A 19,172-nucleotide genomic window follows, 5' to 3' on the forward strand; every position below is an offset into this window, starting at 1 on the left:
AATGGGGGAAGATATCATTTGGTATCCATTCTACAAGATTTCGTAAATTTGGATGGATGGTGGAAACTTCCAGGTGCGGTGCCAACTATGTCTGCGCAGGTGGAAGTGGAAATACGCACAAGGCCAGACTTTTGGATTGTGTTATGGAATGGATCCCGCTAGGTGGGAGAAGATGTCTGAAGCTTAAGCTGAAGGACCGCTGTGGCTGTTACAAGTAAATGCACCAAACAGCGACGCCAAATCCAAATCCTTCCTTAGTCACTGTAGCTTTAAATGGAATCATTTGTCCTTCCAGAAAATTTCAATGCATGTGTTGGCACTGATCATCGGACATGGAGAGGAGTGACTGGCAAGAATGGTGACCCCAAACTCAACAATTATGAAAAGCCTTACTAGACTTCACTCCTGGAAATGGGCTTTATATAACAAACACTTTCTTCCTACACAGCTATCCATAAGTATACTTGACATAGGAATACTCTGGGACTGTAGTCACTGATAGATTTTGTCATCGTCTCGGACTGCTTATAATTCCGTACTGGACGTTAGTGTAAAGCGTGGGGTTGCACTATCATCAACTTGTCGGCAACGTGAGACTATCTACAACAGGGCTAACTCATATAACTGAAAAGTACAACGTGATTTAGAGAATAAAGTGGGAAGCCCTAGTAGTTGATGGAATCAGATGTTAGTTCGTCCGTCGTTGTCGACAATGATCAAGGTGTAAGGGTCGACCGTGTGAACTCATAAAAGGAGATATGGTGACGAATGGAAGAACAGAGGACTCCTTTTATTTAAACGTGTCACACGGTCGAACATACAAATATATATCAAATGATGTATATAGATGATGTTATACGTCGATAACATAGATGACCAGTAATGAAAGACTACAACTGAAATAAGATGAATAACAGAGATATTTATTGTAGTGTTAAAGATGTATGTCTGTGTGAGAGTGTGAATGCGACATATAATAACATTATCAAAGACAGGCCGTCGTACAAAGAAAAGTGTGTATGTGAGTGTTTACAGCAGATAGAGAGTCAATGACACGTGAGCAATTATACCAGATCTTGGGTACACAATAAGAAAAGTTCTGTATGTGAAAGTGAGGGAGGCTGAGTTTGGCAGAGCTGATCACTAGTTGTGATGTCGAGGCATCGATGCCTAGCCGTGATTCTTGTTATACAGATGTTCGTCGCTGGCTGTGGTTCTCTTGTCTGTTTGTTTACTGTGGTGAAGCTAAGTCACCTAACAGAATCGAGGAGAGAGATGGGCCGCGGAGTTTGGTTTGGTGTACATAGTAAATCGTGTTGACGCTGGTAGCGATTGTTGCTGGTTAGTAGTAATCGTAGAATCGTGTTGGTCATGACGATGATGCTGGATAGTAGTCGTAGACTCTTGTTGCTGATGTGGCGACGGCGGAGGTCATCGTTGCTGGACGAAGCTGCTGAAGTGGTCGCTGGAACTGCTGCTGCTGTCGTGTGGTACACGGAACAGTTCTCAAAGAGAAACTGGACCGAGACCAATTATTGGGTATGAGTTAAAGCTATTTATAACAAACTATGGGCTCCCGAAGGCTTCAGAATTTTACTCTATCACGTGACCTTATTAGGGGCCGTGATTGGTCAGTTTGCGTTCTGGCGGGAACGGTTCGAAGAAGTTGCCGATTCGAATAATGATCAGTCACGTGATAGACAAGGAATGGGTTCTCTACTACGCTCGCATTTATTTATATTTAAATGAGAAGATTGTATGTAATGGCGATAGTAGTTTGTATCTAATGGCGGGAGGTAGTTTCACTACAAAGGGCATCACATGAGAGAAAATAGGGCACGGTGTGTCCAGATGTGGCCAATCAGTCTGATGCGTGTTTGGAAGGCTCTGCCGCAGATCGGTCATCGGTGGTCCACTGGGATTGAAGGTTGATGTTTGCGTTTGTGTTTTCTTTGTGCTTCTGCAATCCTGTCCTATGAGGTCAGATACACATATGCGACACTATTGAATTTAAATTTAGAGACCTTCCTCAACAAACTGCGGATGTTGATACGGAGTGAAGATTGCTTTGTTCGGCAGTTTCTTTTTTCGGTTATACAATGCCGCGGGCGAAAACGGCTCGGCGTGGCGCAGGTGATAAAGGAAACCCCTGATTTAACCAGGAAGTTAAAAAAATATCATCCCTAAACGGAAGGAGGCTTGCAAAGTTTGACTTGCAAATAATATCTGGGGTTTAAGCTGGACTCTGACTTTATATTGGCCAGTAAAGTATTCTAGCAGACCATCTGCCGACTACGTAACAAGAATCCCTCTTTTACACTTTCTATTAAAGACTCGACTGAGGTTCTTCTCTCTACAAAGAAGAGCATCTATGGGAGGTGGATGAAATAGTTTATTGGTCTGAATCTAGTCACAATATAATCCGGTGGACACGTGGTGCACCTAGAGACGAAGACTAACCTCTCTGAGGCTAAGTCATAGAGGCGATTAAAGTGTTCAAATGTGACAAGGTTGCGAGGGGAAAATAAAATTCGAACTGAGGTGTTGAAAGCCTTCAATAGAGAAAGTATGCTCTGGTTGACTCGTGTATGCCAAGTGGCTAGGTCCTCTGGAAAAACACCGAAGCAAGGTAATCCAATAGTCCCTATTTTTAAAAAGGAATCTTCTTGTTGAGGTGCAGGGAAATAGTCGGGTTCAAGTTAGTCAGAAACGAGCAGTTTCATCAACTGTCTATACTTGCTCTGGTGTGTAGTCCACTTCAGCAATATTTTTTTTCATCTCTTCAGGATAATTAGTAGCAACATCTGTATCCGCGCTCGCAGTTTCACTCGTCCTTTTTATGTTGCGCAAATTCATGCGCTTCTTAAACCTTTCGAACCAATCTTTACCAGCCATTAGAAGTTTCATCTTCCTTTTTTAGCAAATCGGTGAATAATCTTTTGACTCTTTTTTTTTTTCGAATTACCGTCGTGTTTATCAGCACATTACACCGATGCTGATCCTCGATCCATACACTAAAGAGTCTTTCTATGGAAAAATAAGGTCCGGACAGTTAACGAAGTAGCTTCTTTAACACTTGACATAATTTTATCTCTGTTGTCACATATTGTTCCTACTGTAGACTTTGCCAGTTTTAACGTTTTAGCGAGATAAGTTGGTGGGTTGACTGCGGTGATGATGTGTGTTGTTTAGATGTTCGATGTTCATGATGGTGGGCGGATATTGTTGGTAGTGTGGTGGTTATTTTGTTTTTACCATTTGTATCGGTATTGTTGTGGCTGTTTAGTCTCAAGTCAATCCTTATTGACCTAAGATAAAAAACAAAAAAAAATTCATTCAACTTTTAAAATATAATGGATTTGCTTATCTATTTCATACTATGATATTGCTGTTGGTGGCTGTGTTCACGTTGATGATAGAAACACACACACACACACACACACACACACACACACACACACACACACACACACACACATTATATACATTATCTATGAATGTATGTGTGTGCATATAAAGGGATAATAGTTTTTCAAGTCGTGAACTATATACTTTGATCTTAACTAAAACACATGTGACCTTTGAGCTAAGTAAAAAGTGTAGTTTAAAGTTGACAATTTTTAAAACTACGCGATTCGCTTTTCGATTAGAGCAAACTTCCAGACCATCTCCTGAAATTAATGGTCATCCTTTACAATTTTCGTGAGTGCGAAATCCCGTAATCTGAGATAGCCATAACACGGGGGTGGGGGGGGATGCCTATATATATATATATATATATATATATATATATATATATATATATATATATATATATAAATAAAGAAGGAATACTCACACCAAGTGATGTAATCCTAACTGCATACGGAGGTACCAGGATTCCACAACTGGGCAAAACAGCCAATACAGGGACACACAAAGGGAAAAAAAAGATGAAGTGTTCTTTTTATATCACAAGAACAGAAGGACCCGAAATTCTCGGACTTAATACTTGTCAAAAGCTCAACACTGTGGCAATCAACATTGAAGTGAAAGCAGCAGCTAAGCTGCTAAAGGTATGACAAAACCAACCCAGCCAACTAAGAGACCTAAACCTACACAAGAAGTTGCAACAGTAGCAGCCAAAAAAGCTCAGCTTGTTAAGGAAGCTCCAAAAGTTTTTGCCAAGGGAACAGCCAAACCCTGTAAGCAGGCTCAACTAGCTAAAGCAACCAAATCACCAAAGGTTGTTGGCAAAGGAGTTCAGCCAGGTAAGGTAGCTGCAAAGCAGGCAAAGCAGGCAAAGCCAACACAGCCTATTAAAGCTACTAAACAACCACAGCAAACTGCTAAACGAACAGCAAAAACAGTCCCAGCCTAAACAAGGTCAGGCACCGAAGGGTCAGCTTGCTAAACAGGGTCAAACTCCAAAGCAGGGTCAGGCTCAAAAGCAAATTCAACCCCCAAAACAAGCCCAGCCAGCTGCCAAGACATTGAAACCAGTACAGGCTGCAAAGCAGACGCAACCTGCTGTCCAGGCCCAGCCAGCTGCCAAATCATCCAAATCAATGCAGAAAGAGATTCTTGATGAAATCCACCCAAGGGTAGATGGGAATGGAAAAATGCAAACTCCGAGCCAAGTCAGCTGTATATTGGGTAGTCATGTACAAAGACATAAAAAAGATGGTTTCTACATGCCATATCTGTCAAAAGTACGGAAACTCGCAACAAAAGGAGGAATCGATACCCAGTGACATCCCAAGATACTCAAGAAGGCCATGGCAAACTATTGGAGTAGATCTGTTCACAGAGAACCAAGAATGGTACTTGATTATGGTCTGCTACTACTCTGAATTCCCATTTGCGAGAAAAGTGAAAGACCTGAGAGCCAAAACAATAACTACAGTGGCTCGAGGACTTCTAGCAGAGCAAGGAATATCAGAGCAGATCATATGTGACAACGGAACCCAGTTCACATCTCAGGAATTCAAAAAGCTAACCAATGAATATGGGTTCAATATTATAACCTCATCTCCACACTGCTCCAAAGGTCTAGGATTCATAGAAAGACAGGTGCAGAGAGTCAAGAGAACACTAGTCAAATGCGGGAAACTAAGGAAGACCTACACCTGGCACTACTGTCCCTACGAGCGACACCACTGAGGGCTGACATGAAGTCCCCAGCAGAAATGCTGAATGGCAGGTAGTACAAAACCACCTTGCCAACAAAGATCCAACCTCCTATTGACCAGGAAGAGACAAGGGCAAAGCTAGCAGCCACTCGAGAACAAGGACAGAAATATTACAACAAACCTGCACAGTTCTTACCTGAGATACTTGGAGGACAATATGTGCATACTCAAGATCCTATAACCAAAACATGGATTCCAGCACAAGTCAGTAGAGCCGAAACTCCACGATCATATATTATAGAAACTGAATCTGGTAGGCAGCTGAGCCGAAACAGGGCCCACACCCGCCCAACACCAAAGCTATCGAGGATAACATGCACACCACCTGCAGCATCAGTGACAACACCAACAAGAACCCCAACACCCACAGCAGATGATGGCGAGCTGGCAGAAACGTTAGCACGCCGGGCGAAATGCTTAGCGGTATTTCGTCTGCCGCTACGTTCTGAGTTCAAATTCCGCCGAGGTCGACTTTGCCTTTCATCCTTTCGGGGTCGATTAAATAAGTACCAGTTACGCACTGGGGGTCGATGTAATCGACTTAATCCGTTTGTCTGTCCTTGTTTGTCCCCTGTGTGTAGCCCCTTGTGGGTAGTAAAGAAATAACACAGAATTCGTGTTTTCACAGAATCATCACCCCCAACGGGCACCAACCACCCATCAGCATCCCAACAACACATCAACATTACGCACATCTCTGACACCAGTGCAGAGCACAAGATCCACCAGATGGAGACCGAATACTTTACCACCAATTCGATATCTTTAAAAGAAAAAAAAAAGTAAATAATAATTAGTTCTGCTAGATTAGGAAGCAGAAAACCACGTGTGTGGGCAGAATAATCTTATGGTTTTGCTGCAGGATTGCCACCCTTGCGCTGACAATCCCTTAATGTAAGGGAGATTACTTCTATTTTTTTTTTCATTGCCAAAAGATCCATTTTCAAGAAGAAGTGATGTTATATGTTCATAGGTATACGTATACATGAATACATCCCCACTATGTTAAGCGCATCCAGTAAACAATATGAACTGTGAATAAAGCGATATACACTCTACTATACATATACAGTTTGTAAACATGCCAAGTGAATAAACACGTTGTTGTTGGCACTCCGTCGCTTACTACGTCGAGGGTTCCAGTTGATCCGATCAACGTCTTGTTGACAAACCACAGCAGTAATTGTTTTCACCTCAATAGACGTCATTGATTGGTTTAAATTACCGAAATACAACAACTTTAACACGAAATAACTTCGAAAATGAAGAATCTTCTTAAAAACGCCAAGAGTAAATGATGTTTTAAATGACACATTCTACCTGTATACGAAATTTGAAAGTGTTTAGTTACAAAAAATTATTTTTTCTATGTGCCGACCAAAAGGAAAAGATCCCTTAATTTAGTTAAAAACACGGATTTTCAAAGAGCATCAAAAAAGAAAACAAAAGAAAAATTGCAACAATTATTCAACGTTAACCGAAGTTACCATATTTGTCATCGAAGAATTGATGTAGTTGTTTCAGCAATGTTTCAGTAGTATCAGAAAATCGAAGTCATCACCTGCTGAACTAACCCTAACCCTTCTATTTCTAGTTGTATTCTTTAAACATTTGTCGCGATGTTATGATATGTTGTCGTGGTAAGAGGGTCGGCTGAAAAGTTCAAAGGCTGACCATGGTACTCTCATGGAATATGACTAAATCAGGTTTATTTTTCAACATAGTCTCCCTTGCGGTTCACACACTTCTTTCATCAGTGTGACAGTACTTGGATGCCATTGATATAGAAGTTTTCATCCTGTAGGTAAAAAAAAATCACCAACAACAGATATGACGTCATCATCACTACGATACTGCTTCCCAGCCAAGTGTTTCATCATGTAGGGGAACAGACGATAGTCAGATGGGGCCAAATCAGAATAGGGAAGGTGATCAACCAGTTCAAAACTACAGTCACGCACAGCAGCCATTGAAACCAATCCTCTGCATGGATTGTCTCTTTGTCTCTGGCTAAAAGTGATGAAATCAACACCTATCATAGTTTAGGAAATGTTCGAGGAAACCAGCTGGATCTGCCTGAAACTGTCAGATTTCCTCGTGATGTGAATAGCCTCGTGCGCTTTTGATTAGGTGTCAGAAGACATGGTATTCACCGAGCAGAAACCTTCGTCATGTCAAGTTCATTGTGCGGAATATTCTCAACTCCCTCACCATGTGGTGAACATGATCAATGTTTTCTTCGGTGATAGCAGCTGCAGAACGTTCAGATCTTGGGTCATCGTCAAAACTTTCCCTTCCCTTCCTAAATTCAGCTGCCCACTTTTGCACTGTTGATACAGCTGGTGCGTCATCCTCTAATGCAGCAACTCTCGTAGGATAGCATGTTGCGTTAGGTCTTCATTGTCGCGTAGGTGAGCTGGTCTTCACCGTCGCCGTGGTTTGGGTGTAAGATTATTATGGATTAGGCTAGCAGCTTGACATGGGAACAGGAACAACACTCGCAAACATTTTATGAAACAATATATTCTATTATGATATAATAGGAAAGGTTACCCCCCCCCCACATTCAGATAACCACTGTAGAGACTTAGGATATAAGGATCGACTTTCATAATGTCTAGATTCTACGGTCATTAATGACTTACCCAAGAGACAGGAATAAGTTGGCTTTGAATGAAAATTGAGATGTAATTACTCAAGGCCCTGCTATTGGTTTGTATGGCGAGAGGGGAGGAAATTAAATTGAGTTTATGGTGCTTACATATAGAAGTGAATAGGAAAGTGGGTTATACATCATTAGATGTACACCTGACTTTCCTATATTAAATTAGAAATATGAACGGAACGCTGAACTCCAAACTATCAACACAAACAACATTTATTCACGGTGGAAAATATACATCTTTAATCTTGTTTGTTGAGACGTCTTCGGTGTGTGAGAACATGGTTGTTGGGATGTTGGTATATTGATGTGAGCTCTCTAGCGTGAGTTCGAAAGATGGAGAGACAGCTAGACACGTCCTTGCTCAATCGCTGGCCAGCAAGAAAGAGATCGATCAAAGCGGGAAAGCTTGGTTGTTGAATTCCACGCATGCGCACGGCGTTACTACAAGTGCATTAGAGATAAGTGATTCTTTATAACACAGTCGCACAGGTACCAAGACTCATGCGTTGCTCTCTGGTGAGTCTCTCAACCTTTACGATAGTTATGGATGGCTTGACAATAGGTGAGGTGCTTGTTCTTTGGTTGTCCTTAACACAGCACTTGATCTCCGCGGGTTTTGCTTATCACTGGGGAAAAGCGTGCGAATCTTAAGGACATTCACTTTTGTTCTAACTTTGTGGCGTTATCTCCTAGAAGCCAATTGGTCGATAAATAGAATGTACACGTGAAACATACGTGGTTTCTCATGGGCTAGCCTGATAACTTAGAAAATGGGTTCGAATCCTAACTCTCGCTATACAGTCATAAGAAAGAGAATACACTTTTATAGGACTCATCTACGGCATTGGATACCCATTCAAATGATTTTGTTTTTTTAGAAATACATTGAGCCCAATTGTTGTATGATGTATTCGTAGCATCGAAACAGAAATGCAATGACAAGTCTATTTATTACCATACGAGAAAACTGAAGTAGGTCTGCTTGTTTACTGTTGCCATTCAATTTGATTCATTGTGATTTGGAACCGGGAATCTTCATATAAGTCGACAACAAAATAGTACTAAAGTAATTAAGCAATAGTAGAATGATTGAATCGGAATTGACAGCTTGCAAGTACTTAAAGTGTGTCAGTCGTTTAAACCAAAGCCTGATTTTATTGATCTCGGGGAGAACTAAAGGTAAACTTGACCTCAGCTAAAGGTAAAGGATCATACCTACATGCAAAACAATACCAACCTCTGCAGGATTTGAACTCAAGAACATAAAGGCCCGTAACTAAATGCAGCAAGACATTTTGTACGACGCTCTTACAAGCTTTTAAAGCATTTTTTAAAACACTCAGCTTTCGATGTTCATATACTATAAAAAAAAAAACCTAAACTAACTAGTGGTAGTCGTTAGAGCATTAAATAGAATGTCATGCTGTGTTTATTCCAACTTGCTGTGTTCTGAGTCCAGCTAGCGCTAAAGTCAGTTTTCCTTTTATTCCTTCGGAGATCGATAGAAAGTGGTGAACTAGAACAGTGTATCAGTGAAATTGTAAAAGGGTCGGAAAAGATACTTGTGGCATCTTTTCTGGTTCTTTTGTGTTCCGACAGCAACAACACAGATGATGCCAAGCTGTAAAGACCCAAGTCTCTGGCCTTTCCCTTGGATAAACTTTAATGGCGTTGCGAAAAGACTTGCATGCTTGGACAACTACAAATCTTCCTCAAAGAAAATCTTACTTTGGCCTGCATAAACTTGTGCAGGGGCATGATTAACTTAGCCGATGGGGACTTTCTCTCTCTCTATTGGTGCATAATTAACGACCGTTTTATAATTTGATAATTAGTTAAAAAGACGGTCGTTAATTATGCACCAACCCAATTGGCCCATTCCCAATGGAAGGTGATTTCGCGGTCTCTTCATAGAAACAATGCGGATTTGGTGAATGTCGGTTATGATTAGGGAAAAATGACTATCAGTATAACAGCTATATGACAACATTATAATAATAGCCAGTAGTATGATTGCTAGTACGTTCGGTAGTGTATAAAAGATGGTGTTTGGAACGTTTATTTATTAATTTGTTTTTTTCGTGTAGTGGATTTAGCTTTGATAGCAAATTTTATTCCTTGGTGGTCGTTCATTTAAGTATATTTTGCGTCGGTGGTGGGTGGCTGTGGTCAGTCTGCTACTTGTTATGTTGAATAGCGAGCTGTTTTATGTTCTTTTCAGATTATTGTGGAGAGCTTGGGGTCCCAAGTGGGACTGACATAGTCTATAACTGGTATTTTGTATTATTTATATTCAGCGACAGTTGTTATTTTCTGTTGGCTAAATATTGCACCTGTGTTTGTCCTAAGTATATGCGGGCAGCAGTTTGATTTTTTCTATTATGTCTGTATATAGCTCCTAGTATTTTTATAATTATTTTCTGCGCGTTGTATATAACTGTTGTAGAATGTGATGGTTGGTTTACTTAATGTTCTCGAATATTGCTTGTGATAAGGGAGGGCGAAGGTAAAGGATACACACACCACCCATTTTCGGCGTAACCCTAGCCCTAAAACTAACCTTAAACCTAACCCGGATCTATTTTAAAACGGGGGCGCCAGTATTTTCTTAACGAAACACTTTGAAACTTGGGACACTGGTAGAATGTGTCATATAAAACATCTTTTACTCTTAGTCTTCTTAACAAAAAAAAAAAAGGAATTCGCAAGTTATTCCATGTTAAAGTTGTCGTATTTCTGTAATTTCAACCAATCACTGACGTCTATTCAGCTGAATAGAGTTACTGCTGGGCGGTCATAAAAATGTTATTCCCTGTGACATATTTCATCCGGTTTAATCGTAATTTATACGCATATATTGTTTATATAATAAATTACGCTGTGCGTATCTGTATGCAACAATTTTAGAGTTCGGATTCTAGAGTTAGGGTTAGTTTTAGGGTTAGGGTTACGGTTACGGTTAACAGTCTAGTTAGGGTTAGGGTTACGGGATTAATACGATATACACCGTTACAGCGCTAACTGTTTTCAACTGAATAGACGTCAGTGATTAGTAGAAATTATCGAAATAAGACAATTTTTTACATGAAATAAATTCGAATACAAAAATATTTTTCTGTTCTATAACACAAAATAGATAAGTATACGAAGTTTGAAAGTCTTTCGGTACCAAAAACACTACATAAAACATAAATGAAAACTGGCGTCCCCGTTTTAAAATAGATCCCCTAACCCTAACCCTAAACGCCGAAAACTGGTGGTGAGCGTATTCTTTACCTCCGTCATAAGGGAGATAGGATTTAATGGATGTTACGTTAAGTTTGTTTTTGGAAATTTAAATAGGGTTCGATAGTTACATAGCAGTATCGGAGAACATCCGGAAGATATGAGTGTGATGTCATGTACGCATGTAGTTGTCTACGTGGGAAGGTCGCGAAGGCATTGGTGTAAAAGAGTGGGTGAGAAAATAGGTTTTTGTTGTTGTTGGAAATGTTTCTCTAGCAGTTGTTGTTGGTAAACCAATGTTATTGCTGTTACTGTTAATTGTTGTTACAGTATACATTATTAGGCAATAAACACTGTGTGTCAGCTATAAAAACTGTTTTTCAAATTTAACACCGAACATTGTAAAAAAAAAGTATATATATATTTACATTCTACAACCATATACTCTATTATTGTTATTAGGTTTACACACACACATCTAAAAATGTGTCTGTTCAACCCATACCATCACAGAAAACGAATGTAGAATGCTGATTACATATAAACGTGAGCACGCATGTGTGTGTGTGTGTGTGTGTGTGTGTGTGTGCATGCACATACGCAATTCCATTTCTGTCTATACATTTATATTCTTATACGTGTATGTATGTGTTCGGGTATATGTCTGAGTATGTTTGTTCTTTGAACAATATTTATGGTTCTATCATTGAAATGTTAAATTTCCTCTGTTGAACTAAATATTCACCATCTCCCGCCAATGCTTGACACCTTCTTTCATGTGCACCAGTTACCATTCTTTCTTTGAAGGCGAAATAAACGACTTTTAAATGAGATTGAGTTAACGTCTACCACCATCGTTACTACTACTACTACTACTACTACTACTACTACTACTACTACTACTACGTTTGTTGTAGTGGTATAATGGCCTTGCAATTAAGAAGTTCGGTTTGCAATCACGAAGTACCGCGCTGGATGCCACTTCGCAGCAACTTTGGCTTATGTCTTGTCCCATGAGATACCGTAGGCACATGCCTTTGTCCGAAACCTTGTGAGTGGAAGTGGATAAATGGAGACTGGAAATGAGTCGCCAGAATTGTATCTGTTCTTAAATGATAGACGCAATCCGCCATCTGGTTTAACACCACTACATGGACATTGGGTTCCTTTAGTAGGATACATAAATATTCTCAATATTTTAATACGTGGGAATGCGACAAGCTGACATATGAGGATAGGACAGCATGGTTACTTCAGTCAGGGCTTGTTTTTGAACCATCTTTTGACAGTGCCTTGTATAGGGATCTCATCACTCTTGCTACAGAAAGGATGAAGCGATGGTAAAAGTTTATCATGCCCAGAAATTGGTGTAGAGCTTTGCTTGTGGTGGGGCTTGGAAAGGATAAGATAGCTTTCATTTTTTTCTGGCAGAGATGTAGCACCAGCACCTGTGATTCGATGTCCCAAGCGGTCGATTTCTGTAACATCAAAAATACACTTAGCAGGGTTGATTACTAGACCAGACTGTTTCAGTCTATCAAAAGGAGTCACTAGGTGCTTCTTGTGTAGTTCTGCATTTTGGCTTGCAATAAAGATTACATCTAAGTATGCAAAGACAAAAATCAAAACTCCTGCACACGGTGTCCATCAAACGTTGGAAGGATTGTGATACATACGTTTTTCAGGCCAAAGGGTGTACGTTGGAATTCATACAGTCTGAATGGATTGATCACAGCGGTTTTCGGTACATCGTCGTCTTGTACTAGTATTTGGTGATAACCTTGGATGAGGTCGACCTTCGAGAAAACCAAGCACCCGGCTAGCTGGGTTGAGAAGTCCTGTATGTGCGAAATGGAGTAGCGGTCGGCTGTCGTAGCTGCGTTGAGACGGCTGAAATCTTTGCAAGGCTACCAACCTCCGTTGGGTTTCGGTGCCACATGCAGGGATGACAACCAGGGACTGTTTGATCGGCGAACTATGCTCAACGCCTCCATATTGTCTAACTCGGTCATTGCGATAGCAAGTTTGTCTGGTGAGAGACAACGTGCACGGCTGTACACTAGGGAGATGGGCGGTGGTGGGGATGTGGTGTGTCACTCTGTGGCGGGCTTGTAGGTTTGGAGAATGTCGGGGTACCGAGATTGGGGCAACTCGCAAGGAGATTCGAGAATTCATTCTCGGTCTGAGAGGCGGTTGCCAGAGACACGGAAGGGTATGTATTGCTGTTGATGAATCATCTCCCCTGCAAATCAACCAGTAGCAAGTGTGCTCGAAGAAAGTCCGCCCCAATAATGGGTTGATGGACATCAGCAATGGTGAATGCCCATGTGTATTTTTGTGAGCCGATGTTGAGAGAAAAGATGCCGTTAAAGGTTGGCCCCACTTTCCGTAACGGGGGTCCCTTGCCGACGCTGGGATGACGTTGACTTCTGTTTATGTGTCGATTACGAACCTACGTCCAAAGCTCCGATCGCGGACATAGAGGAGCAGTTGGTCGTGTTTGTCGGTCACCATGGCATTCAATGACGGTCAGCCCTGGATTTTCCCTGAGCCAATTGCCAAGGGGTCCTGAAGCTGCATGGTTGTTTGCAATTTGTAGCCTTTTCCCCAAACATTGTGTGGTAGAAGCACAGGTCGTCTTACTTGACTCTATTATGTCTCGGGACTGACCCTATGTCTTTGACCATAACACCGCAGGTCCTTGATGTCGGTTTGAGTTATGAGGGCCTTGACCTAGGGTGGTAACTTGTGGAGGAATATTTCCCTAAACAAAAAGGAAGGTGACTCACTGGGGGGGGGGGGACTAATGCCAACATCTTGTCCATCAGCTCTGAAGGCTTGGTATCACCTAATTCTTCCTCGAGTATTTTGGCTGCAGCTTCCCAGTCGCTCCACCGGAATTCCACCAGCCTGTCTTTTAACGTGGTGTATTTGTGCGTTGCTGTGGGTTGGATTAAAATGTCCAGCACCCTGGTTGATGTGTCTTCATCTAGTGCCACTACTACATACGAATATTTCGTTAGGTCTGAAGTTATTCTGTGTACGTTAAATTGTACTTCCGCCTTTGGCCAGAATTGTGGTAGCTTTAGTGCTGTGTGATCACTTGCCATGTTCTTTAATTTTCTGTTTGCTTCGATGTACAAAGCAAAAGGTATTGGTCTTCTGTGGGGTCACCAGTCATAGCTTTTGTTAAGCTATACACAAAAATTTAACGGAGACCCAGAATGTGTAAGCGAAAGATTTATTCAGTTAAATACATGAGGGTGACAACTGGCAGTCAACTCTTGCTTAGTTGAAAGCCCGTTTAACCAGAAGTCAACTTCGCCACAGACCAGCTCCCAAGCTAGCCCACAATGAATTTCCTGTTTACAGTTCATCTGCTATAAATCCTTGGGCAGTGCCCTACAATAGTCTATTTAGGGATTATTTAAAGTTTTATGGCAAAGACTAGAACCAACTAGACTCCTTATATAAAAATATTTCGTAATAAAATTGGGAAAATTTTCAGTATCGGAAATGTGCTATGCTAGAGATGAAGTGGGGGAAAACTTACTGTAGTGGAATAGATCTACCTGATCTATTTTATATTTTTATACTTTATTTATTGAACTTTTGTATACTTGTTGAAAATACAAAATCATTAAATGTAGAAGAAACATAAACACCTGGGAATACAGTAAAGCAACAAAATCACGAGAAGGAAAGAGTAAAGTTCTCAGTAAAGAACATTTTTGGAGAATGATTTCAATATCCAAATTGAATATAGGAAACGTGGTACTCGTAATCAACATGAGAGTATTGCAAATGTGGTATAGTACAAGAATTATTGAGAAAGGATGAGTTGGACAGGATAATGAGGAAGCAGCTCATTGCACAGAAAGAAGACTAGAACAGACTGGATATCATAGTTGTCAACAGAAGTGACTATATATTGTAATTAATGTGGATTGCCTATTAGACACCAGAGTAAAAAAAAAGAAAACAAAAAGTAAAATATTATACTGACTTGAAGGATAAAATCTTCAAGTGCTGGGACAGAGAAGTTAACAAGTCCATTATTCTGAAACTGTTATTGGAGTCTTGGGAACAGTGACAAAAATCTGTACCCAAACCTTGAGAACTTTTATCTTAATCTAGGAGTATGTGCAGACAATCCACTATTCCTGAGGCCGACTTGCTTTTCTTCTTTGCTGGGTCAAAAAACTTCACCTAAACTCTGCTATAACTCCCACCATGTTCCTAAATTAGAAATCATCATAATTATTGACATAATCATCAGTTTCTTTATCATCATTATCATCTTCATCAACAGTACCATCATTAATGTCTCCATCACCACCACCACGACCACCACCACCACCATCATAAATATAAGAGTAGTCGAGGTTGTCACAAATAGCTGGACAATATCTATTACAATATTTTACTGTTTTGAATCCAATTTCCATGGAAGAATCTGGCATCAGCTTTGTTTGCCATCATCACTGAAATGTCCTGGGCCTGGTGCTAGATGTATCAAATTGCTATTTTGATGATTTTTGTAATCTTGTTTTTTCCATTCTATTAGGTACATTCTACCTGATTAGTTGAAACTAACCAATTAATCAGTCAACTTACCAAGCTGTCTAGCACTCAGATAATCAAGTTACTAAGTCATCAAGCTACCCAACAGTCCACCATGTACTCTTTATTCAGAAGGAGTACCCTTATTAAAAAAGGGTTTCAATGTAAGTATCTGTTTCTTGTTCACAACATTTGAATGTGTTTAGCAGTAAATATTTACATCTCATCATCAGACTTGTTCTCATTTTGTCCCTAATAAAAAATCCAGCTTGAAATATAAAAATGTTCTTCTTATGAACTTCATTCTCTGATTGTTATTGACAAATGTGATTTGTTTTCTAGGACTCCCACTGAAGTTTGTTTTATGTTGTTCAGTGTTTGTTAGCATTTGACAAGATACATTGATTTCTGACTGGATATAACACATACTGTGTCTTTGAGTGGATATTATGTATATTGGTTTTTGATTGGATATGACACACATATTGATTTCTAATTGGATATGACTCTTATATGCATAGATCAATAAATTCTCATCCCCGTTTTTGTTTGCAAAGAGGAGCAGATGCTTTCTAGCTTCAATCCCCATCACATCTGCTTCAGCAACATTAAACAACAATGACAACATTAGCATCAGGAACAATAGTAGCAGCAACTACAAACATTAACAATAGCTATTATAACTAGTACAACAGCTGTATGTGTGTGTATATATATATATATATATATATATATATATATATATATAATCTTTATCATCATCATCATCGTTTAATGTCCACTTTCCATGCTTGCATGGGTTGGACGATTTGACTGAGGACTGGCAAGCCAGAAGGCTACACCAGGCTCCAATCTGATCTGGCAGAGTGTCTACAGCTGGATGCCCTTCCTAACGCCAACCACTCCGAGAGTGTAGTGGGTGCTTTTACGTGCCACCGGCACGAGAGCCAGTCACACGGTACTGGCAACGGCTACGCTCAAAAGGGTGTTTTTTACATGCCACCTGCACGGGAGCCAGTCTAGTGGCACTGGCAATGACCTATATATATATATATATATATATATATATATATATAGAACAAGTAGAAAGATAAATTTTATTCAACGCGAAAAAACTGAACAGTATATATATACAGGATAAAATCCTTTTTTAAAAGCAGAAAAGTTTTCCAGCAAATTTTTCTGCTTTTAAAAAAGGATTTTATCCTGTATATATATATATATATATATATATATATATACTGTTTAGTATTTACGTGTTGAATAAAATTTATCTTTCTACTTGTTCTACAATACATTTCATTGCTTCTAAAACAGACTTGTTTGTTTACATAGGAAGTAATATATATATATATATATATATATATATATATATATATATATATATATATATATATATATATATATATATATATATACTAGCAGCTAAGCCCGCTTTCACCCAGTCAGTTTGGATGATGTGGCTGTAAAATCTGCATTCGACTTGTTTGGGCATGATTACGTTAAGAAATAATTTTAGAATGACTTTCTTTTCTGTCAAAAAAACTAAAAATAACTGACCAACAACAAACAAAAAAAAAACAAGATTCAACCAAATCAAAAAATAAGCCCAAATACTAACTGAACAAAGATGAAATATCCCACTTCCATTGCATGCGCATATGCACACACACACACACACACATTCACATACCCCCCCCTTTTACATACACACACATATATTCACACAGAGTTGAAACGCTGTTTGATTTATTTTTTTCAGTGTACAATTTTCATCATCCCACTACCAAGTATGACATCACCCCTTCCTTCCTTATTCATCTATCACCACTTCTTTTCTCATTCATAAATACAAGAGTATTATTATAGTAGATTATCTCAGTAACCATGGGAGCTATGAAAAATACAAAGCCCAGCATCACCACTGGATCATTCTATACATCTGTGTAATTTTCCACGCAATTCCACCCAGCTGTTTGACCGTGAATCCTAAGACAAGAAAGAATCAGCCATGTCAAATTTATATGTATATATATATATATATATATATATATATATATATATATATATATATATATATATATATATATATTTAGCAGTATTTTGTCTGTCTTTACGTTCTGAATTCAAAATCCACCGAGGTCGACTTTACTTTTCATCCTTTCAAGGTCAATAAATTAAGTACCAGTTGCATATTGAGGTTGATCTAATCAACTGGCCCCCTCCCCAAAATTTTGGGCCTTGTGCCGAGAGTAGAAAAGTATACATATATATATATATATATATATATATATATATATATATATATATATATATATATAAATGAGAATGTGTGTCTGTCTGTCTGTCTGTGTGAATCCCTAAAACTCGAGAACTACGCAACCAATTTCATTCAAATTTTACACATGCCTTACTTAGGGTTCCAGTTGTGTTTTAGTAAAAAAAATTATTAACTTCTTGCAGAGTTCGAGTACACGGCAACATAATATCTCCTCCACTATTTAAGTATTAAGTGTCAAAAGTGAAACAAAAACACTCATGTCAAATAGTTTCACTTTAAAAATGAAACTATTCCACTAACTGAAACAATCACATTTCGATACTGTAGTGACAGATACTTTCACAGAGAGAGAAAGAGAGAGACAGAAAGAGAGAGACAGAAAGAGAGAGACAAAGAGAGAGAGAGAGAGATGTATATGTATACATATACATGTATATGTACACCATTTCGATACTGTAATGACAGATACTTTCAGAGAAAGAGAGAGAGAGAGAGAGAGAGAGATGTATACGTATACATATAGATGTACACGTATATATATATATATATATATATATATATATAGATCTATACATACATGTATATGTATACATATGTGTAGATGTATATATATATATATATATATATATATAGATGTACATGTAATATGTACACATATATACATATATACATGCATACAAATATCTATACATATATACACCCATCACACACACATACACATGCACACAAACACACACATTAGTCATTTGTTTTCTTATACAAAACTACGTCAAAAGTACTGAATTTATCTTTATGAAATTTGGAAATTATATTCTTTGCATAATGGCCATAACTCCCATGAAAATTCATATATTTTTGATGTTGATGAAATTTTAACCCGAACATAACAGATGAGCATTATTTAGAAAATGATGTCACACGTTATTGAGGCTACCATTCTTTCTGGATGTGCAAAAGGGGATGACGTCTTTATTCCAAGAATTCCTCTTACTCCATCAGGAGCATACATTCCTTTTACATTCAGAAGACTAGAATTCCCCCTTCGTGTGACTTTTGCCATGTCCATAAACAAATCTCAGGATCAAACACTGTCTGTAGCTGGTCTTCTCTTGGAAGAGCCCTGCTTCTCACATGGACAACTGTATGTTGGCTGCTCAAGAGTGGGCAGCAAAAAAAAACCTATTTGTATATGCTCCACAAGGGAAAACAAGGAACATAGTTTACAACGAGGTGTTATAATCACAACAGCAAGAAAGTATGTACATGA

General features: G+C 39.1%; 1 protein-coding gene across 6 annotated transcripts in view; it reads left to right on the forward strand.

Moving 5' to 3' along the window:
• Positions 1 to 19,172, forward strand: part of LOC106872595 (uncharacterized) — a 156,546-nt gene that overhangs the window by 15,742 nt on the left and 121,632 nt on the right. For all 6 annotated transcript variants that reach the window (XM_089348191.1, XM_089348193.1, XM_089348195.1 and 3 more), the window contains exon 2: positions 15,629 to 15,788. In XM_089348191.1, coding sequence (XP_089204317.1) covers positions 15,740 to 15,788 — 49 coding nt within the window. In that variant the 5' untranslated portion in view covers positions 15,629 to 15,739. The remainder of the gene's footprint in view (positions 1 to 15,628; positions 15,789 to 19,172) is intronic.

This window comes from Octopus bimaculoides, chromosome 2 (genome assembly GCF_046866305.1).
Source record: "Octopus bimaculoides isolate indiv1 chromosome 2, ASM4686630v1, whole genome shotgun sequence".
Lineage (NCBI taxonomy): Eukaryota > Metazoa > Mollusca > Cephalopoda > Octopoda > Octopodidae > Octopus > Octopus bimaculoides.